The sequence below is a fragment of the Oncorhynchus nerka genome, unplaced genomic scaffold (assembly GCF_034236695.1).
Source record: "Oncorhynchus nerka isolate Pitt River unplaced genomic scaffold, Oner_Uvic_2.0 unplaced_scaffold_30___fragment_2___debris, whole genome shotgun sequence".
Lineage (NCBI taxonomy): Eukaryota > Metazoa > Chordata > Actinopteri > Salmoniformes > Salmonidae > Oncorhynchus > Oncorhynchus nerka.
In genome coordinates this window covers 210,365-230,437 of record NW_027040333.1, presented here as the reverse complement: position 1 = coordinate 230,437, position 20,073 = coordinate 210,365, and the positions used below count along the sequence as shown (strand labels likewise).

Genomic DNA, 20,073 nt, shown 5'->3' with positions numbered 1-20,073 from the left:
AATATCTTCTCTTTAATATCTTCTCTGTTTAATATTGTCACGCCCTGATCTGTTTCACCTGTCCCTGTGATTGTCTCCCTCCAGGTGTCGCTTATTTTCCCCAGTGTATTTAGCCCTGTGTTTCCTGTCTCTCTGTGCCAGTTCGTCTTCTATGTTTCCAAGTCAGCCAGTGGTTTCCCGTTCTCCTGATTTTTGCATTCTCCTTTTTCTAGTCCTCCCGGTTTTGACCCTTGCCTGTTTCTGGACTTTGTACCCACATGCCTGATCATTCTGCCTGCCTTGACCATGAGCCTTTTCTGCCACTCTGTACCTCCTGGACTCTGATCTGGTTTTGCCTGTCCAAGACCATTCTCTTGCCTTCTCCTTTGGATTATTAAACATTGTAAGACTCCAACTAGCTGCCTCATGTGTCTGCATTTGAGTCTCGCCTTGATAAATATATTCACTCTACTTATTAGTTCTCCCTCTCTTCTCTCTTTTTCTGTTCTCAACTTCTCCCCTCTTCATTTTTCTAATCTTCTCACTTCTCATACCTTCTCTGTCATCTAAACTATGTTCCTGCTTTTCTCATCTTCTGTATGTATATCTTCTAAGTTGTATTCACTTTTCCTCCACTCCCTCTATTCACAATCTTTTCTTACAGATTCTCTTAGACTGAGATTATTTTCTATTCTCTTCCCTGTTTTACAGATAGACTTTGCTCCTCCTGAGCCAAACCAATCATATTGTCTCCATCAGACTGAGGGCTCAACCACTAAGAGTGATTAGCAGACTCGGAGAGATGATCACAGCGACTCTAACATCTTGACGACCAATCAGCCAACTGAGGAGGGTATAGAAGGACTATAACTGCCTGATTACCCAGTCACCCTGTCCCCTCTACACCCCCTTTAGCTCCCTCTAGCCCCCCATCAACTCCCAGGCTCTACCAGGAAGCTCCCTCTAACAGCCCCCAAAACGCTTATTCCACCATGACCAATAACAGCAGCTCCTCTGGCGTCTGGGAGAACTCTGATTGGTCAGAGTCAGCCCAGTGTCCACCCTCGGTGAGTGGAGCCACCTTCCTCATCGTGGCCTACAGCACGGTGATCGCAGTAGGGTTGCTTGGCAATGTGGGCCTGGTTTTCATCATCGGGCGGCAGAAGGAACTGCATAATGTCACCAACATTCTAATCGCCAACCTGTCCTGCTCCGACATCTTGATGTGTGTGGTGTGTTTACCTGTCACCGTCATCTACACTCTGATGGACCGCTGGGTACTGGGGGAGGCACTCTGCAAGGTGAGAACACAGACTTTTCTTCTTCTTCAAAAAATCCTTGTTCAGAGTTCCTGTATCTTTGTTTGATAACCTTGCCGTGTTTGTTTGTGTCCATAATGTGCCCTTTTCTCCTCCCTCTCCCGTCCCTTATTTATCTCCTCTCTTCCCCATCAGGTCACTCCGTTTGTACAGTGTGTGTCAGTGACGGTGTCTATTTTCTCCCTGGTGTTGATTGCGTTGGAGCGCCATCAGTTGATCCTGCACCCTACTGGCTGGTCCCCAGCAGCAGGCCACTCCTACCTGGCCGTAGGTCTCACCTGGTTGGTCGCCTGCTTCATATCACTCCCGTTCCTGTCCTACAACATTCTGACCGACAACCCCTTCCAGAACCTCACCCTGCCTGCCAACCCCTTCAGGTGAGTCAGTGTGGGTGTGTTCATAAATTCACTCTGATACTCTGATTTCAGAGCACTCTCGTCTGAGTGTGCCAGAGCGCAGAACTGATGAATTTACGAACGCTCTGTCTATCATTCTCTCCCTTCCTCTCTCTCTCCTTCTCTCTCTCTCAATTAAATTCAATGTAAGGGCTTTATTGGCATGGGAAACATATGTTTACATTGCCAAACCAAGTGAAATAGAAAAAAGTGAAATAAACAATAAAAAATGGTACAGTAAACATTACACTCACAAAAGTCCCAGAAGAATAAAGACATTTCAAATGTAATTTTATGTGCAAATAGTTCAAGTACAAAAGGGAAAATAAATAAACATAAATATGGGTTGTATTTACAATGGTGTTTGTTATTCAATAGTTTTTTTGTGGCAACAGGTTGCAAATGTTGCTGCTGTGATGGCACACTGTGATATTTCACCCAGTAGATATGGGAGTTTATCAAAATTGGGTTTAATTTCAAATTCTTTGCGGATCTGTGTAGTCCGAGGGAAATATGTATCTCTACATACATTTGGCAGGAATTTGGAAGTGCAGCTCAGTTTCCACCTAATTTTGTGGGCAGTGTGCACATAGCCTGTCTTTTCTTGAGAGCCAGGTCTGCCTACGACGGCATTTCTCAATAGCAAGGCTATTCTCACTGAGTCTGTACATAGTCAAAGCTTTCCTTTACTTTTTTAGGATGTGGGGCAGCATTTGGAATTTTGGATGAAAAGCGTGCCCAAAGTAAACTGCCTGCTACTCAAGGATATGCAAATAATTGGATATATGTGGATAGAAAACACAAGTTTCCAAAACTGTTAAAATTATGTCTGTGAGTATAACAGAACTGGCAGGCGAGGAAAATCCATCCAGGATTTCATTTGAAATGGGTGTTTTTCCATTGAAAGCCTATCCTCCATATAAATGGTTGGGACCCAGATTGTGTTCCATATGGCTTCCACTAACCATGAACAGTCTTTAGACATTGGTTCAAGGCCTTTATTCTGAAAAATGAGGGAGAATTAGCAGTTTCAATGAGAGGCCAGTGGAAAGTCCCCAACCTGTTTGGTGCGCAATCCCGAGAGCGCGCCTTTCGTTGTTTTTCTTTTATATTGACGACGCTATTGTCCGGTTGAAATATTATAGATTACTTAGGCTAAAACAACCTGAGGGTTGATTATAAACATCGTTCTACATGTTTCTACGAACTTTACGGATACTATTTGGAAGTTGTCTGCCTCTTGTGACCGCATTTGAGCCATTGGATTACTGAACAAAATGCGCCAACAAAATGGAGGTTATTGTATATAAAGAGGGACTTCGAACAAAAGGAACATTTATTGTGTAACTGGGAGTCTTGTGAGTGCAACCATACGAAGATCATCAAAGGTAAGTGATTAATTTTATTGCTATTTCTGACTTTCGTGACTAATCTGCTTGGCTGCTAACTGTTTGTAATGTTTTGTGTGCTGAGCGCTGTCCTCAGATAATCGCATGGTTTGCTTTCGCCGTAAAGCGTTTTTGAAATCTGACACGGCGGCTGGATTAACAACAAGTTAACCTCTTCAATCTATGGGTGCGCTATGTCATTATTGGATAAAAAGACGTGCCCGTTTTAAGCGCGATATTTTGTGACGAAAAGATGCTCGACTATGCATGGAATTGACAGCCTTGGAAAGACAAAACTCTGACGTCTCCAAAACTGCAAAGATATTATCTGTGCGTGCCCCAGAACTAATGCAACAGGCGAAACCAAGATGAAGTTTCATACAGGAAATGCCCCAGATTCTGAAGGCGCTGTGTTCCAATGTCTCCTTATATGGCTGTGAATGCGCCAGGAATGAGCCTGCGGTTTCTGTCTATTCCCCGAGGTGTCTGCAGCATTGTGATGTGTTTGTAGGCATATCATTGGAAGATTGACCATAAGAGACTACATTTACCTGGTGTCCCGCCCGGTGTCCTGTGTGCGTAATCTGTAGGTCCTTGCGCGTTCCATTTCTTCAGAAGAGAAAGTAAACTGCCACGATGGATTTTATCGTCGATAGATATGTGAAAAACACCTTGAGGATTGATTCTAAACATCGGTTTGCCATGTTTCTGTCGATATTATGGAGTTAATTTGGAAAAAGTTTGCGTTTTAATGACTTAATATATATTTATTTTTTTCTCCCCAAATGTGATGAACAAAACGGAGCGATTAGTCGATACAAATAATATTTTTTGTAAAAACGGAACATTTGCTATCTAACAGAGTCTCCTCATTGAAAACATCTGAAGTTCTTCAAAGGTAAATTATTTTATTTGAATTCTTTTCTGTTTTTTGTGGAAAATGTTGCATGCTGAATGCTAGGCTTAATGCAATGCTAGGCTATCAATACTCTTACACAAATGCTTGTTTAGCTATGGTTCAAAAGCATATTTTGAAAATCTGAGATGACAGTGTTGTTAACAAAAGGCTATGCTTGAGAGCAAATAGATTCATTTCATTTCATTTGCGATTTTCATGAATAGTTAACGTTGTGTTATGCTAATGAGCTTGCGGATAGATTTACACAATCCTGGATACAGGTTTTTTTTCGTAGCTAAACGTGACGCAGAAAACGGAGCGATTTGTCCTAAACAAATCATCTTTCAGGAAAAACTGAACATTTGCTATCTGAGAGTCTCCTCATTGAAAACATCCGAAGATCTTCAAAGGTAAATGATTTTATTTGAATGCTTTTTCTGGTTTTTGTGGAAAATGTTGCCTGCTGAATGCTAACGCTAAATGCTATGCTAAATGCTACGTTAGCTATCAATACTGTTACACAAATGCTTGTTTTGCAATGGTTGAGAAGCATATTTTGAAAATCTGAGATGACAGTGTTGTTAACAAAAGGCTAAGCTTGAGAGCAAATAGATTAATTTCATTTGCGATTTTCATGAATAGTTAACGTTGCGTTATGGTAATGAGCTTGAGGCTGTAGTCACGATACCGGATCCGGGATGGCTCGACGCAAGAAGTTAAGCTTTATTTTCATGTATTGCACTTGTGATTTCATGAAAGTAAAATATTTATAGTAATTTAATTTGAATTTGGAGCTCTGCAATTTCACTGGAAGTTGTCGAGGTGATCCACTGATCCATAAATTACGTTCGGTCTCACTCTCTCTCTCCCTCTCTCTTGCTCTCTTTCACTCTCATTCTTTCCCTCTCTCTCTCTTGCTCTCCTTCCCTCTCTCTCCTCAGAGACCATGTGATCTGTTTGGAGAAATGGCCGACTGAAAGACACCGTCTGGCCTACACCACCTCCCTGCTGCTGTTCCAGTACTGCCTCCCTCTGCTACTAGTGCTGCTCTGCTACCTCCGCATATTCCTACGCTTACGTCGACGCAGGTGACACACACACACACTCATGCATGCTCGCAAGCACAGACAGACACACACACGACAGTCAAAGAATTGTCAGATTAATGAGTTAGTGAATAGTCAATAATAGTATGCCTACTCAGACGCAGGTAATACATCAGGACAGGAGTCAAGGAATGGTAGTCAATGAGTGGCCAATGATGAATAGGTGAATAAAATAAATTAATGAATGGAGTAATAGTCTAAGGATCATCAAAGAGGATAGACAATGAACAGTTAATGAATAAATAGAAATGTTAATGAAATTAGTAAGTACCTGGTAAAGTATGGTTAAATCCCATCCATTTAGTCCATTCCGGTGGCCACCCATTAATCAAATAAAATTACAACAACAGATACACATAGAACAAATAAACAGACTAAGAAAACAGAAACAAAAGTAACTGGAAAAGTGTGGAATACTGTAAATCCCATCCTTTTCTGTGTTTTCCCCTCCAGGGACGTGGTGGAGCGGAGCCGGAAGGCCCGAGGAGCCCAGAGGATCAATGCTATGTTGGCGGCCATTGTTGCCGCCTTCGCCCTCTGCTGGCTGCCGCTCAACGTGTTCAACACGATATTCGACTGGGACCACCAGGCGCTGCCCGCCTGCCAGCATGATGCTGTGTTCTCCGCCTGCCACCTCACCGCCATGGCCTCCACATGTGTCAACCCTGTGGTGAGTGGAGTTTAGTTTAGGTTATTAGTATCCACATTAGCTCCTGCACATGCAGCAGCTACTCTATCTAGGGTCCACATAAAACGTACAAATATATGACGTACAAATATATGACAAAGCGCAGAACAGTTATAGACAAGGACATTAAATATAATAATAATAACAAATAAACAAACAAAATAAAAATAAATAAGAGTTATAAATTGGATAGACACTAAGAGAACAAAAATATTATTTACACACTATTCATATATACATATTCATATTATTGTATACAGTTAAATGAGATATTTAGAAAGAGGAGAGGCTCTGAAACAATATGTTGGTTTTTTTATCCGTTTTTTTAAAGCTAAATGTGCTTTTTGCCTGAGTAACGTCTGGTGGCAGAGCATTCCACGATGACATGGCTATATACATAACTGAGCGATGTATTGGGTTTGGGTACAGTGGAGAAACCCATAGTAGTGTGTCTGGTGGGTTATGTACAGTACCAGTCAAAAGTTTGGACACACCTACTCATTCAAGGGTTTTTCTTTATTTTTACTATTTTCTACATTGTGGAATAGTAGTGAAGACATCAACACTTTGAAATAACACATATGGAATCATGTAGTAACCAAAAAAATTGTTAAACAAATCAAAATATTTTTTATTTGATATTCTTCAAAGTAGCCACCGTTTGCCTTGATGACAGCGTTGCACACTCTTGGCATTCTCTCAACCAGCTTCGTTGAGTAGTCACCTGGAATGCGTTTCAATTAACCTCACTGGGGTAAGTGGTACGCTAGCGTCAACAGCCAGTGAAACTGCAGGGCGCCAAATTCAAAACAACAGAAATCCCATAATTAATATTACTCAAACATACAAGTATTTTACAACATTTTAAAGATACTCTTGTTGTAAATCCAGCCACAGTGTCCGATTTCAAAAAGGCTTTATGACGAAAGCACACCAAACGATTGTTAGGTCAGAGCCAAGTCACAGAAAAACACAGCCATTTTTCCAGCCAAAGAGAGGAGTCACAAAAAGCAGAAAGAGATATGGCACTCATAGGACTTCATGTTACACAATACATGTATGTTTTGTTTGGTAAAGTTCATATTTATATCCAAAAATCTGAGTTTACATTGGCGCTTTATGTTCAGTAGTTCCAAAACATCCAGTGATTTTGCAGAGAGCCACATCAATTTACAGAAATACTCAAAATAAACATTGCTAAAAGATACAACTGCTATGCATGGAATTTTAGATCCACTTCTCATTAATGCAACCGCTGTGTCAGATTTTTTTTTTACTTTACGGAAAAAGCACACCATGCAATAATCTGAGTACGGCGCTCAGAGACCAAAACAACCCAAACAGATATCCGCCATGTTGTGTAGTCAACAGAAGTCAGAAATAGAATTATAAATATTCACTTACCTTTGATGATCTTTATTAGAATGCACTCCCAGGAATCCCAGTTCCACAATAAATGTTTGTTTTGTACGATAATGTCCATCATTTATGTCCAAATATCTCCTTTTTGTTCGTGCGTTTAGCCCAGTAATCAAAATTCATGAGGCGCGATCACTAGGTGCAGACAAAGTCAACAAGTTCCATTACAGTCCGTAGAAACATGTCAAACGATGTATCGAATCAATCTTTAGGATGTTAACATAAATCTTCAATAATGTTCCAACCGGAGAATTCCTTTGTCTGTAGAATTGCAATGGAACGCAAGCTAACTATCACACGTGGTCAGCTCATGTCTCTCTGGCAGACCTCTGACTCAATCCCCTCTCATTCGCCCCCACTTCACAGTAGAAGCCTCAAACAAGGTTCTAAAGACTGTTGACATCTATTGGAAGCCTTAGGAAGTGCAATTTGACCCCAAGGACACTGTGTATTCGATTAGGCAATGAGTTGAAAAACTACCAACCTCTGATTTCCCACTTCTTGGTTGGATTTTTTTGCAGGTTTTTGCCTGCCATATGAGTTCTGTTATACTCACAGACATCAGTTCAAACAGTTTTAGAAACTTCAGAATGTTTTCTATCCAAATCTACTAATTATATGCATAATCTGGCTTTTATGGCTGAGTAGCAGGCAGTTTAATTTGGGCACGCTTTTCATCCAAAATTCCCAATGCTGCCCCCTACCCTAGTGAAGTTAACAGGTGTGCCTTGTTAAAAGTTTGTGGAATTTCTTTCTTTCTTAATGTGTTTCAGCCTATCAGTTGTGTTGTGACAAGGTAGGGAAGGTATACAGAAGATAACCCTATTTGGTAAAAGAACAAGTCCATATTATGGCAAGAAGAGCTCAAAAAAGCAAAAAGAAACAACAGTCCATCATTACTTTAAGACATGAAGGTCAGTCAATGCGGAACATTTCATGAACTTTGAAAGTTTCTTAACCTCTCTGGGATATGCTAGCGTCCCACCTGGCCAAAAGCCAGTGAAAATGCAGAGCACCAAATTCAAATAAATTACTATAAAAATCAAACTTTCATGAAATCACACATGCAAGATAGCAAATTAAAGCTACACTTGTTGTGAATCCAGCCAACATGTCAGATTTCAAAAAGGCTTTTCGGCGAAAGCAAACGATGCTATTATCTGAGGATAGCACCATAGTAAACAAAGAGAGAGAAGCATATTTCAACCCTACAGGCACGACACAAAACGGAAATAAAAATGTAATTCATGCCTTACCTTTGACGAGCTTCTTTTGTTGGCACTCCAATATGTCCCATAAACATCAAATGGTCCTTTTGTTTCGATTAATTCCATCGATATATAACCAAAATGTCCATTTATTTGGCGCGTTTGATACAGAAAAAGACCGGTTCCAACTTGCACCTCAGATTGCAGCCCAAATAAATGCTTCAGAGTTCATGTAACGGACACATCTCAAAATCAACTGTTCAGAGGAGACTGCGTGAATCAGGCCTTCATGGTCGAACCACTACCAAAGGACACCAATAAGAAGAAGAAATTTGCTTCGGCCAAGAAACATGAGCAATGGACATTAGACCAGTGGAAATCTTTCCTTTGGTCACATGATTCCAAGTTTGAGGGGGGCTTTGCTGGTGACACTGTCAGTGATTTATTTTGAATTCAAGACACACTTAACCAGTATGGCTACCACAGCATTCTGAAGCTATAGGTCATCTCATCTGGGTTGTGCTTAGTTGAACTATCATTTGTTTTTCAACAGGACAATGACCCAAAACACAGCTCCAGGCTGTGTAAGGGCTATTTAACCAAGAAGGAGAGTGATGGAGTGCTGCATCAGATGGCCTGGCCTCCACAATCACCTGACCACAACCCAATTGAGATGGTTTGGGATGAGTTGGACCGCAGAGTGAAGGATAAGCAGCCAACAAGTGCTCAGCATATGTGTGAACTCCTTCAAGACTGTTGGAAAAGCATTTCTCATGAAGCTGGTTGAGAGAATGCCAAGAGTGTGCAAAGCTGTCATCAAGGCAAAGGGTGGTTATTTGAGGAATCTCAAATATAAAATATATTTTGATTTGTTTATCACTTTAGTTACTACATGATTCCATGTGTTATTTCATAGCTTTGATGTCTTCACTATTATTCTACAATGTAGAAAATAGTAACAATTAAGAAAAACCCTTGAATGAGTACGTGTGTCCAAAATGTTGACTGGTACTCTGTCTGTTTGAAGTGAATGCAAATAGATTATACAAGTGGTTCGGCATTTTCAACACAAAAATGTGTCTTAAAAAGACTAGAAGAGAAGCAGTCTCCTCAACTCAACCGTGAAAGTCTGTTGGGCATTTTGTTGATGTTAGTTCTCTGTGTGCAGTTATTAAGGGAAAGGCGTGCTGCTTTGTTTTGAGACAGCTGCAGCTTTGCTAGGTCTGTCTTTGCTACACCGGACTATATTACCAGACAGTAATCAAGATGGGACAAGATCAAAGTCTTGAACAATAGTACAGTTGATCTTGGTGTCAAAAACGCAGAACAACGCAGACATGCCTCTCATCAGCTTCACAACAACTTTGTCAATATGACTTGACCATGATAACTGACTATCCAATGTTACTGCTAAAAGTTCAACTTCTTCAACTTGTTCATTGGTCACACTCAATGGAGTGCAGGGCTCTCTGGGTGAGGTGATGGTCTCTCTGGGCGGAGTGCTGGACTCAGGGTGGAGTGTGGAAGTTTCTGGGTGGAGTGTGGAAGTTTCTGGGTGGAGTGTGGAAGTTTCTGGGTGGAGTGTGGAAGTTTCTGGGTGGAGTGTGGAAGTCTCTGGGTGGAGTGTGGGAGTCTCTGGGTGGAGTCTCTGGGTGGAGTGTGGGAGTCTCTGGGTTATGTGAGGGTCTCTCTGGGCGGAGGGCTGACTTCTCTTGGTGGAGGGCTCTCTGGGTGTGATGTTCTTATTTGCTGGCTTCCCATAGGCCGGATTTGCTGGCTTCCCATAGGTCTTTCTTCGCATTTTGGCCATGTACTTTAGCACCTTTGCTAAGACGTTTGCACATCACCAGTTTAGGTGGACATGGTCTTGCATGAGGTGAGGGTGGATGTCTTTGTGGTGTACCAAAAATATGTTAGATCTTAGTGCACGTTTTCTTGAGAGCTCTGAGTTTGTTTTCTAAAAATAATATTGAATGGCACATTGCAGCACGGGAGAAGAGATTCAATTATAATTATTGCAGATGAGTATTTCTCTGTGGCCATATTGGCTATTTCTTCCATAGCTGGGGCCACACGTCCTCTCATGTTCTTTAGGTCGTTCGTTCCAGTGTGGATTTTTATTGTCTTCGCTCCTATTAAACTGTCCTCTGAAATGATTTTGAGGGCACTCTAGGGTGTTCTCTTCCCATAGATGTTTCTGTTGTAGTCACAGAGAATGACTCCAATCCCAGGTTGTTCTTGGAGCGTTGGTGGGAGTGTGGGTTGAGCTAGCAGAGGTGGTAGGGAGGTTGTTATTTGTTGGAGAGGGATCTGAGGGAGGAGGGTTGGTGTTGGGTGGAGAGGGATCTCCTGGAGAGCTGGTATGGGATGAGTGTGTGGAGCACAGTGGGAGGTGGGCTGGGGTTTGTGACCCTGGCTAGCTGCTCCTTCAGAGCCTGTATGGTGTCCTCTGATCTTCAGGTCCTTTTTACTTCTAAAAGCTCTTTTCTCATCTCCTTGATCTCCGCTACTTTTCTCATTGTCACTGTCTTCATTTTTTATTTTACCTTTATTTAACCAGGTAGGCTAGTTGAGAACAAGTTCTCATTTGCAACTGTGACCTGGCCAAGATAAAGCATAGCAGTTCGACACAAACAACAACACAGAGTTACACATGGAATAAACAAACGTACAATCAATAATAGAGTGGAAAAATCTATATACAGCATGTGCAAATGAGGTAGGATAAGAGAGGTAAGGCAATACATAAGCCATGGTGGCAAAGTAATTACAATATAGCAATTAAACACTGGAGTGGTAGGATGTGCAGAGGATGAATGTGCAAGTAGAGATACTGGGGTGCAAAGGAGCAAGATAAATAAATACAGTATGGGGATGAGGTAGATTGGATGGGCTATTTACAGATGAACTATGCACAGGTGCAGTGATCTGTGAGCTGCTCTGACAGCTGGTACTTTAAGCTAGTGAGGGAGGTAGGAGTCTCCAGCTTCAGAGATTTTTGCAGTTCGTTCCAGTCATTGGCAGCAGAGAACTGGAAGGAGAAGCGGCCAAAGGAAGAATTGGCTTTGGGGATGACCAGTGAGATATACCTACTGGAGCGCGTGCTACGGATGGGTGCTGCTATGGTGAACAGTGAGCTGAGATAAGGCAGGGCTTTATCTAGCAGAGACTTGTAGATAACCTGGAGCCAGTGGGTTTGGCGATGAGTATGAAGCGAGGGCCAGCCAACGAGAGAGCATACAGGTTGCAGTGGTGTGTAGTATATGGGGCTTTGGTGGCAAAACGGATGGCACTGTGATAGACTGCATCCAATTTGTTGAGTAGAGTGTTGGAAGCTATTTTGTAAATGACATCGCCGAAGTTGAGGATCGGTAGGATGGTCAGTAGTGATGTTGGACAGGCCGTCAGGTGCGGGCAGCGATCGGTTGAAGAGCATGCATTTAGTTTTACTTGCATTTAAGAGCAGTTGGAGGCCATGGAAGGAGTGTTGTATGGCATTGAAGCTCATCTGGAGGTTAGTTAACACAGTGTCCAACGAAGGGCCAGAGGTATACAGAATGGTGTTGTCTGCATATGAGGTGGATCAAAGAATCACCAGGAGCGAGAGCGACATCATTGATGTATACAGAGAAGAGTCGGCCCAATAATTGAACCCTTTGAAGAGGGGGATGACCGTGGCAAGTTTCCAATCTATGGGAATCTCAGACGATATGAAAGAGAGGTTGAATAGGCTAGTATAGGGGTTACATCAATTTTGGCAGATCATTTTAGAAAGAGAGGGTCCAGATTGTCTAGCCCGGCTGATTTGTAGAGGTCCAGATTTTGCAGCTTTTTCAGAACATCAGTTATCTGGATTTGGGTGAAGGAGAAGTGGAGTGGTTTGGTGGAAAGCATGGCCCGCCGTAGAAAAATGCTTCTTGAAATTATCAATTATTGTGGATTTATCGGTGGTGACAGTGTTTCCTAGCCTCAGTGCAGTGGGCAGCTGGGAGGAGGTGCTCTTATTCTCCATGGACTTTACAGTGTTCCAGAACATTTTTGAGTTTGTACTACAGGATGCAAATTTCTGTTTGAAAAAGCTAGCCTTATCTGCCTGTGTACATTGGTTCCTAACTTCCCTGAAAGGTTTTATTTCACTGGGGCTATTCGATGCTAATGCAGAACGCCGCAGGATGTTTTTGTGCTGGTCAAGGGCAGATAGGTCTGGAGTGAACCAAGGGCTATGTCTATTCCTGGTTCTAAATTTTTTGAACGGAGTATGCTTATTTAAGATGGTGAGGAAGGCACTTTTAACCTCTTGCTCCTACCTGACACGCAGGCGTCCCATCTAGACATCTGGAAATGCAAATGCGCTACGCTAAATGCTAATAGTACTAGTTAAAACTCAAACGTTCATTAAAATACACATGCAGGGTAGTGAATTAAAGCTACACTCGTTGTGAATCCAGGCAACAAGTCAGATTTTTAAAATGCTTTTCGGCGAAAGCATGAGAAGCTATTATCTGATAGCATGTAACACCCCAAAAGACCCGCAGGGGACGTAAACAAAATAATTAGCATAGTCGGCGCTACACAAAACGCACAAATAAAATATAAAACATTCATTACCTTTGACCATCTTCTTTGTTGGCACTCCTATAAACATCACTATTGGGTCTTTTTTCTTCGATTAAATCGGTCCATATATAGCCTAGATATCGATCTATGAAGACTGTGTGATCAAGGAAAAAAATAGCGTTTTATAACGTAACGTAATTTTTTAAAATTAAAAAAGTCGACGATAAACTTTCACAAAACACTTCGAAATACTTTTGTAATGCAACATTAGGTATTAGTAAACGTTAATAAGCGATCAAATTGATCACAAGGCGATGTATATTCTATAGCTGTACGTCTGGAAATAATGTCCGGGTAAATCTTAACCAAAATATCCGGTCGGAGACCAGAAGAAAGGCGTTGCCTTGCGTCTGTTTGACCAAGAAACAAATAGTAGGCAAATGACAAGACTGTTGACATCGTGTGGAAGCTGTAGGTATTGCAACCTCGGCCCCATTAAATGTGGTTCACCTTTATCAATTGGTTGAAGTTGCGCATGGATATATTTTTCCATTTTCAGTGATCAGATTTTCCTGCACTTCGATGAAACGCACGTTCTGTTATAGTCACAGCCGTGATTTAACCAGTTTTATAAACGTCTGAGTGTTTTCTATCCACACATACTAATCATATGCATATACTATATTCCTGGCATGAGTTGCAGGGCGCTGAAATGTTGCGCGATTTTTAACAGAATGTTCGAAAAAGTAGAGGGTAGGAGTAACAGGTTAAAGAATAACCAGTCATCCTCTACTGACGGGATGAGGTCAATGTCATTCCAGGATACCCCGGCCAGGTCGATTAGAAAGTCCTGTTAGCTGAAGGGTTTTAGGAAGAGTTTGACAGTGATGAGGGGTGGTCGTTTGACCGCAGATCCATTACGGATGCAGGCAATGAGGCAGTGATCGCTGAGATCTTGGTTGAAAACAGCAGAGGTGTATTTGGAGGGCGAGTTAGTTAGGATGATATCTATGAGGGTGCCCGTGTTTATGGATTTGGGGTTGTACCTGGTAGGTTCATAGATAATTTGTGTAAGATTGAGGGCATCAAGCTTAGATTGTAGGATGGCCGGGGTGTTAAGCATGTCCCAGTTTAGGTTACCTAGCAGCATGGGCTCAGGAGATAGATGGGGGGCAATCAATTCACATATGGTGTCCAGGGCACAGCTGGGGGCAGAGGGTGGTCTATAGCAAGCGGCAACGGTGAGAGACTTGTTTCTGGAAAGGTTCATTTTTAGAAGTAGAAGCTCAAATTGTTTTGGTACAGACCTGGATAGTAAGATGGAACGCTGCAGGCTATCGCTGCAGTAGATTGCAACACCGCCCCCTTTGGCAGTTCTATCTTGGCGAAAATGTTATAGTTAGGGATGGAAATTTCAGGGTTTTTGGTGGTTTTCCTGAGCCGGGATTCAGACACGGCTAAGACATCCGGGTTGGCAGAATGTGCTAAAGCAGTGAATAAAGCAAACTTAGGAAGTAGGCTTCTAATGTTAACATGCATGAAACAAAGGCTTTTACGGTTCCAGAAGTCAACAAATGAGAGCACCTGGGGAGTAGGAGTGGAGCTAGGCACTGCAGGGCCTGGGTTAACCTCTACATCACCAGAGGAACAGAGGAGAAGTAGGATAAGGGTACGGCTAAAGGCTATAAGAACTGGCAGTCTAGCACGTTCGGAACAGAGAGTAAAGGGAGCAGGTTTCTGGGCACGATAGAATAGATTCAAGACATAATGTACAGACAAAGGTATGGTAGGAAGAGAGTACATTGGAGGTAAACCTAGGCATTGAGTAATGCGATTCAGACAGTTAGCAGGCCGGGGCTAGCATAAGGGCCTTAGATGGACGTTTGTTTTTGCCTCGTGAGGTGACGTCGATAGACCAGTCGTGGAAGTAGTAGGGTTCCAAGTAGCAGAGGGGTCCAAGTCCAATTGGCAAAATGGGTATAGTGGTGCAAGATTTACAGAGAGGCACTGGGAGAATTCCTCAAGAAATTCCTGAAAGGGTTGAGTGGGGTAGAGGGGTGGAGTGGAATTGAATGAAATTAAATCAAATCTAATTTAACTTAACTGAACTCAACTCAACTGTATTGAATAAAATGTTGGAAATGTAAATGTCATTACAAACATATTAAGGTGCTGGTGCTCTGCATTTAAACTTTGTCTACACACACAGGTGTACGGTTTCCTGAACAGTAACTTCCAGAGGGAGTTGAAGGCCCAGCTGCAGCGCTGCCACTGTGGATTGGGGGCACCAGAGAGCTACGAGAATTTCCCACTCTCCACCGTTGGCAGCGAGGGGATCACCAAGATGTCGATGCTGAACCGGGCAGGGTCAATGAGCATCGCTCCACCCCCACGGGCTGAGCCCAGTGTTAACATATGCAGCTAACAGCTAGCCGACAGAGCTAGTGGCTAATGCTAATGGCTAAGAGCTAATGGACATTGTGTAGTGTGTTCAGCTGTCAGACACGATGTAAACAACAAGGGTAAAGTTCATATCAAGCAAGCAGCTAACAGACAGAACGCCCCAATGGACAGAACTAATAGAGAGCCGCTAACGCTAATAGAGAGAGAGAAAGTGGAACTAAGCAGCTGGACTGACTGTCAAAGACAGAGCTGGTTGGCCCCAGTCTCCATAGAGATCGGTCGATTTCTGAATTCCTACAAAGCATCGCAGGCCCTACAGAGTATACAGAATGCACTTCGCTAAAAGCAAACAAACAGATCCATACAGCTAATCGACAGAGCAGCTCATGTACAGATTGCACACATGCAGCTACGCTAGGTAGCAAACATCTGGAGAGACTGCGGCAGAGAGACTGACAGAACCAGGGACTCGTGGGCTCTGTTTCAATGGTGATGTATTTCTGAGCTCATTCAGCTTGTCCCCAGAAAAACTGCCTTCACCAGATATTGACATCATCCTGGGGTGTTAAGCTGTTGTCAAGCCAGGCAGAAAGATGGACAGACTGTCAGTCAGACAGTCAATTCTGAACTCAGGGATGCCTTGAGATCTAATCAAAATCAAATCAAATTTGATTGACCACATACTCATATTTTGCAGATGTTATCACAGTTGCAGCGAAATGCTTATATTTGGTACTCCATCAGTGCAGTAATACCTAACAATGCAAAACAAAAGACACAAATCCCTTAAAATGAATAAAGAGAGAAATGTAGAAATATCAGAGCCATGGTCAACGATCAGAATGTACATACATTTCCATTCAAAGGTTTTAGAACACCTACTCATTCAAGGCTTTTTCTTTATTTTTACTATTTTCTACATTGTAGAATAATAGTAAAGACTTCAAAACTATGAAATAACACATGGAATCATGTAGTAACCAAAAAAGTGTTAAACAAATCCAAATATATGTTATATTTGAGATTCTTCAAATAACCACCCTTTGCCTTGATGACAGCTTTGCACACTCAGGGCATTCTCTCAACCAGCTTCATCCAACCGTCTTGAAGGAGTTCCTACATATGCTGAGCACTTGTTGGCTGCTTTTCCTTCACTCTTTCCTTCACTCCAACTCATCCCAAACCATCTCAATTGGGTTGAGGTCAGGTGATTGTGGAGGCCAGGTCATCTGATGCAGCACTCCATCACTCTCCTTCTTGGTCAAATAGCCTTTACACAGCCTGGAGGTGTGTTTTGGGTCATTGTCCTGTTGAAAACAAATGATAGTCCCACTAAGCGCAAATCAGATGGGATGGCATATAGCTGCAGAATGCTGTGGTAGCCATGCTGGTTAAGTGTGCCTTGAATTCGAAATAAATCACTGACAGTGTCACCAGCAAAGGACCCCAACACCATCACACCTCTTCCATGCTTCTCTGTGAGAACCACACATGCTGAGATCATCCGTTCACCTACTCTGCGTCTCACAAAGACACGGTGGTTGGAACCAAAAAACTCCATTTTGGACAGATTTCCACCGGTCTAATGTCCATTGCTTGTGTTTCTTGGCCAAAGCAAGTCTCTTCTTCTTATTGGTGTCCTTTAGTAGTGGTTTCCTTGCAGCAATTTAACCATAAAGGCCAGATTCACACAGTCCCCTCTGAACAGTTGATGTTGAGATGTGTCTGTTACTTGAACTCTTTGAAGCATTTATTCCAACTGCAATCTGAGGTGCAGTTATTTGCCGATTTCTGAGACTGGTAACTCTAACAAACGTATCCTCTGCAGCAGGGGTAACTCTGGATCTTCCTTTCCTGTGGCGGTCCTCAAGAGAGCCAGTTTCATCATAGCGCTTGATGGTACCAAGCTCCAAGCTCCTGAGTGGCACAGTGGTCTAGGGCACTGCATCTCAGTGCTAGAGGCGTCATTACAGACCCTGGTTCGAGTCCAGGCTATATCACAACCGGCCGTGATAGGGCGGTGTACAATTGGCCCAGCATCGTCCGGGTTAGGATTTGGCCTGGGTAGGCCGTCATTGTAAATAAGAATTTGTTCTTGACTGACTTTGTTTTTGCGACTGCACTTGAAGAAACTTACAAAGTTCTTGACATTTTCCGGATTGACTGACCTTCATGTCTTAAAGTAATGATGGACTGTCATTTCTCTTTGCTTATTTGAGCTGTTCTTGCCATAATATGGACTTGGTATTTTACCAAATAGGGCTATCTTCTGTATACCAACCCTACCTTGTCACAACACAACTGATTGGCTCAAACATATTAAGAAGGAAAGACATTTCACAAATGAACTTTTAACAAGGCACACCTGTTAATTGAAATGCATTCCAGGTGACTACCTCATGGAGCTGGTTGAGAGAATACCAAGAGTGTGCAAAGCTGTCATCAAGGCAAACGGTGGCTACTTTGAAGAATCTCAAATATAAAACTTATTTGGATTAGTTTAACATTTTTGGGGTTACTACATGATTCCATATGTGTTATTTCAAAGTTTTGATGTCTTCACTATTATTCTGCAATATAGAAAATGGTAAATTAAGAAAAAGCCTTGAATGGGTAGGCGTGTCCAAACATTTTGACTGGTACTGTATATAGTGTGTGTATATATATATATCAAATGGTGTGTATAGGCAGTATGGACAGTATATGAACAGTATATGAATAGAAAAGGTATGTACAGCAGTAGTTATATAGAATGAGCCTTGACAGGAATACAGTATACATATGAAGTGTGTAAAACATTATGTAAACATTGTTAAAGTGACCAGTGTTCAGTGACTATATACATAGGGCAGCAGTCTCTAAAGTGCAGGGTAGACAACCTGGTGGCTCTCAATTGAGTATCTGTAGAAGTTTGTGAAGGTCTTAAAGGCCAAGACAAATTCATTCAGCCTCCTGAGGTTGAGGCTCTGTTTCACCACACTGTCTGTGTGAAGGGACCATTTCAGGTTGTCAGGGATGTGCATGCAATTCAACTTGAAGCTTATATGACAGCTGTCTCTCTAACGTCAGAATAACCCTGTTGGCACTGACAGCCCTTCCTCTCAGTCACTGTCTCTCTGTGACAACAGTAGAAAAATCTATAAGCTATTCACCAATCAGAGATCAGTCTGAAATACGCTGATACTTCTGTCAGAGAGAGAAGTGAGAAGAAAGAGAGAGAAGGGGATAGATTGATTCTCTCACTCGGTCTCAGAGAGAGAGATAGAGAGGGGGGATAGATTGAGGCCGAGCGAGAGCGAGGGGGGGAGAGAGAGCTTGAGAGACAGACAAAGAGCAAGAGACCGAGAATGACACAGAAAGAGAGAGAGGGGGGGGGGTAGATTGAGACCGAGTGAGAGAGACAGACAGAGAGAAAGAGAGGAATAAGGACACCATGCAGTGCAGGTGGGTGCTGGGTGTCCAGCAGTGAGCCAGGGGCTAGACGGTGACTGGCAGCTGTGTCTGGCTGGAGAGGGAGTCCCTGGTGCTGCTGACGCATTGCAGACAGATCACAGGCACACAGAGCAGGCTGACTGGACTGGCTGTCTGGTCTACTGGCTGAGGGATGGCTGGTCTACTGTATATCTGTCTGGGTGGCTGGCTGGCATGTTGGCTGTCTAGCTGGCTGGTCTAATGTTTACTGTATCTGTCTGTGGCTGGCTGGCTGGCTGCCTGGTTTGCTATCTGGCTGGCTGATCTACTGTATCTCTGTCTGGCTGGCCGACTGTCTGGCTGGCCTACTGTAAAGCTTCATCATGAATCCACATCAACTTTATGATTGTACAAAACTGTGGAAATTATGTAAAACAAATAATATATATATACACATCTTATATCTGATTTTATATTTAAAAAGTATATTTTCATTGTGGTTCCTGAGGCAGATTCTTCTTCTGTTCCGTTTTTTGTTGAAACTACAAAGACTCTGACATCCCACTTGATTTTGTGCATCTGTAATTTCAGATATGGAGTGTTTTGTTTTAAATTTAGCTGGTTTTAATGTTCCCAACCCTATTGTTTGTAATGTCTTGTTAATTGGTGTTGGACCCCAGGAAGATAAGCTAGCGTTATGGCGTTAGCTAATGGGGATCCTAATAAAAATTACAAATCCCTCGTGTGTGAAATTATCTTTAGCTAATTAGCTGTGTTGTGTTTTGGTGTGTGTGTGCAGACCCTCTTAGCTGTGTGTCCACAATATAATCACCTCAGCCCCTTCTCATTGGCTCCTGCCCCTAGGCAGTGAGGCGTGATTGGCTCTTAGCCCCAGGCAGTTTCCTGCTTAACTAGAGCCAATCATGTGTCAAAATGTATGCTGCTACATATTAATGTGTTAGCTAGGGTATGTTCAGAAACAACTCTGGGCCCTGAGTTCTGAACTACAACGGTAAACTAGAGCATATATGAACTCACCACTGAAGTAAGAGTGATACACAGAGGCTCACATCATGTTGACTATTTTACAGTATCTGGTCATGCTATTGATGCTCAATACTCCTAGATCACATACTCACATAGCTCCAATACTCGTTAATGTCATGGTGTAAACGGCAGATTTCCTCCTCTTCGTCTGAAGAGGTGTAGGATAAATACGCAGGGTGGTAAGTGTCCATGTTTTAATAGAAAAGACTGAACACTATGAAGTACAAAAACAAAGTCAATATAAACAAACCGAAA

The 20,073-nt window shown here is 42.4% G+C and overlaps 1 protein-coding gene across 1 annotated transcript; it reads left to right on the top strand.

Annotated features, from left to right (window-relative positions):
• Positions 1-613: 613 nt before the first annotated feature.
• On the top strand, positions 614-16,286 carry LOC115128868 (neuropeptide Y receptor type 1-like). Its single transcript, XM_029658995.2, has 5 exons — positions 614-1,280; positions 1,434-1,675; positions 4,921-5,067; positions 5,539-5,755; positions 15,167-16,286. Exons 1-5 carry the CDS (start codon positions 972-974, stop codon positions 15,380-15,382), a joined length of 1,131 nt encoding a protein of 376 aa, XP_029514855.1. The 5' UTR covers positions 614-971; the 3' UTR covers positions 15,383-16,286.
• The last annotated feature ends 3,787 nt before the right edge of the window (positions 16,287-20,073 follow it).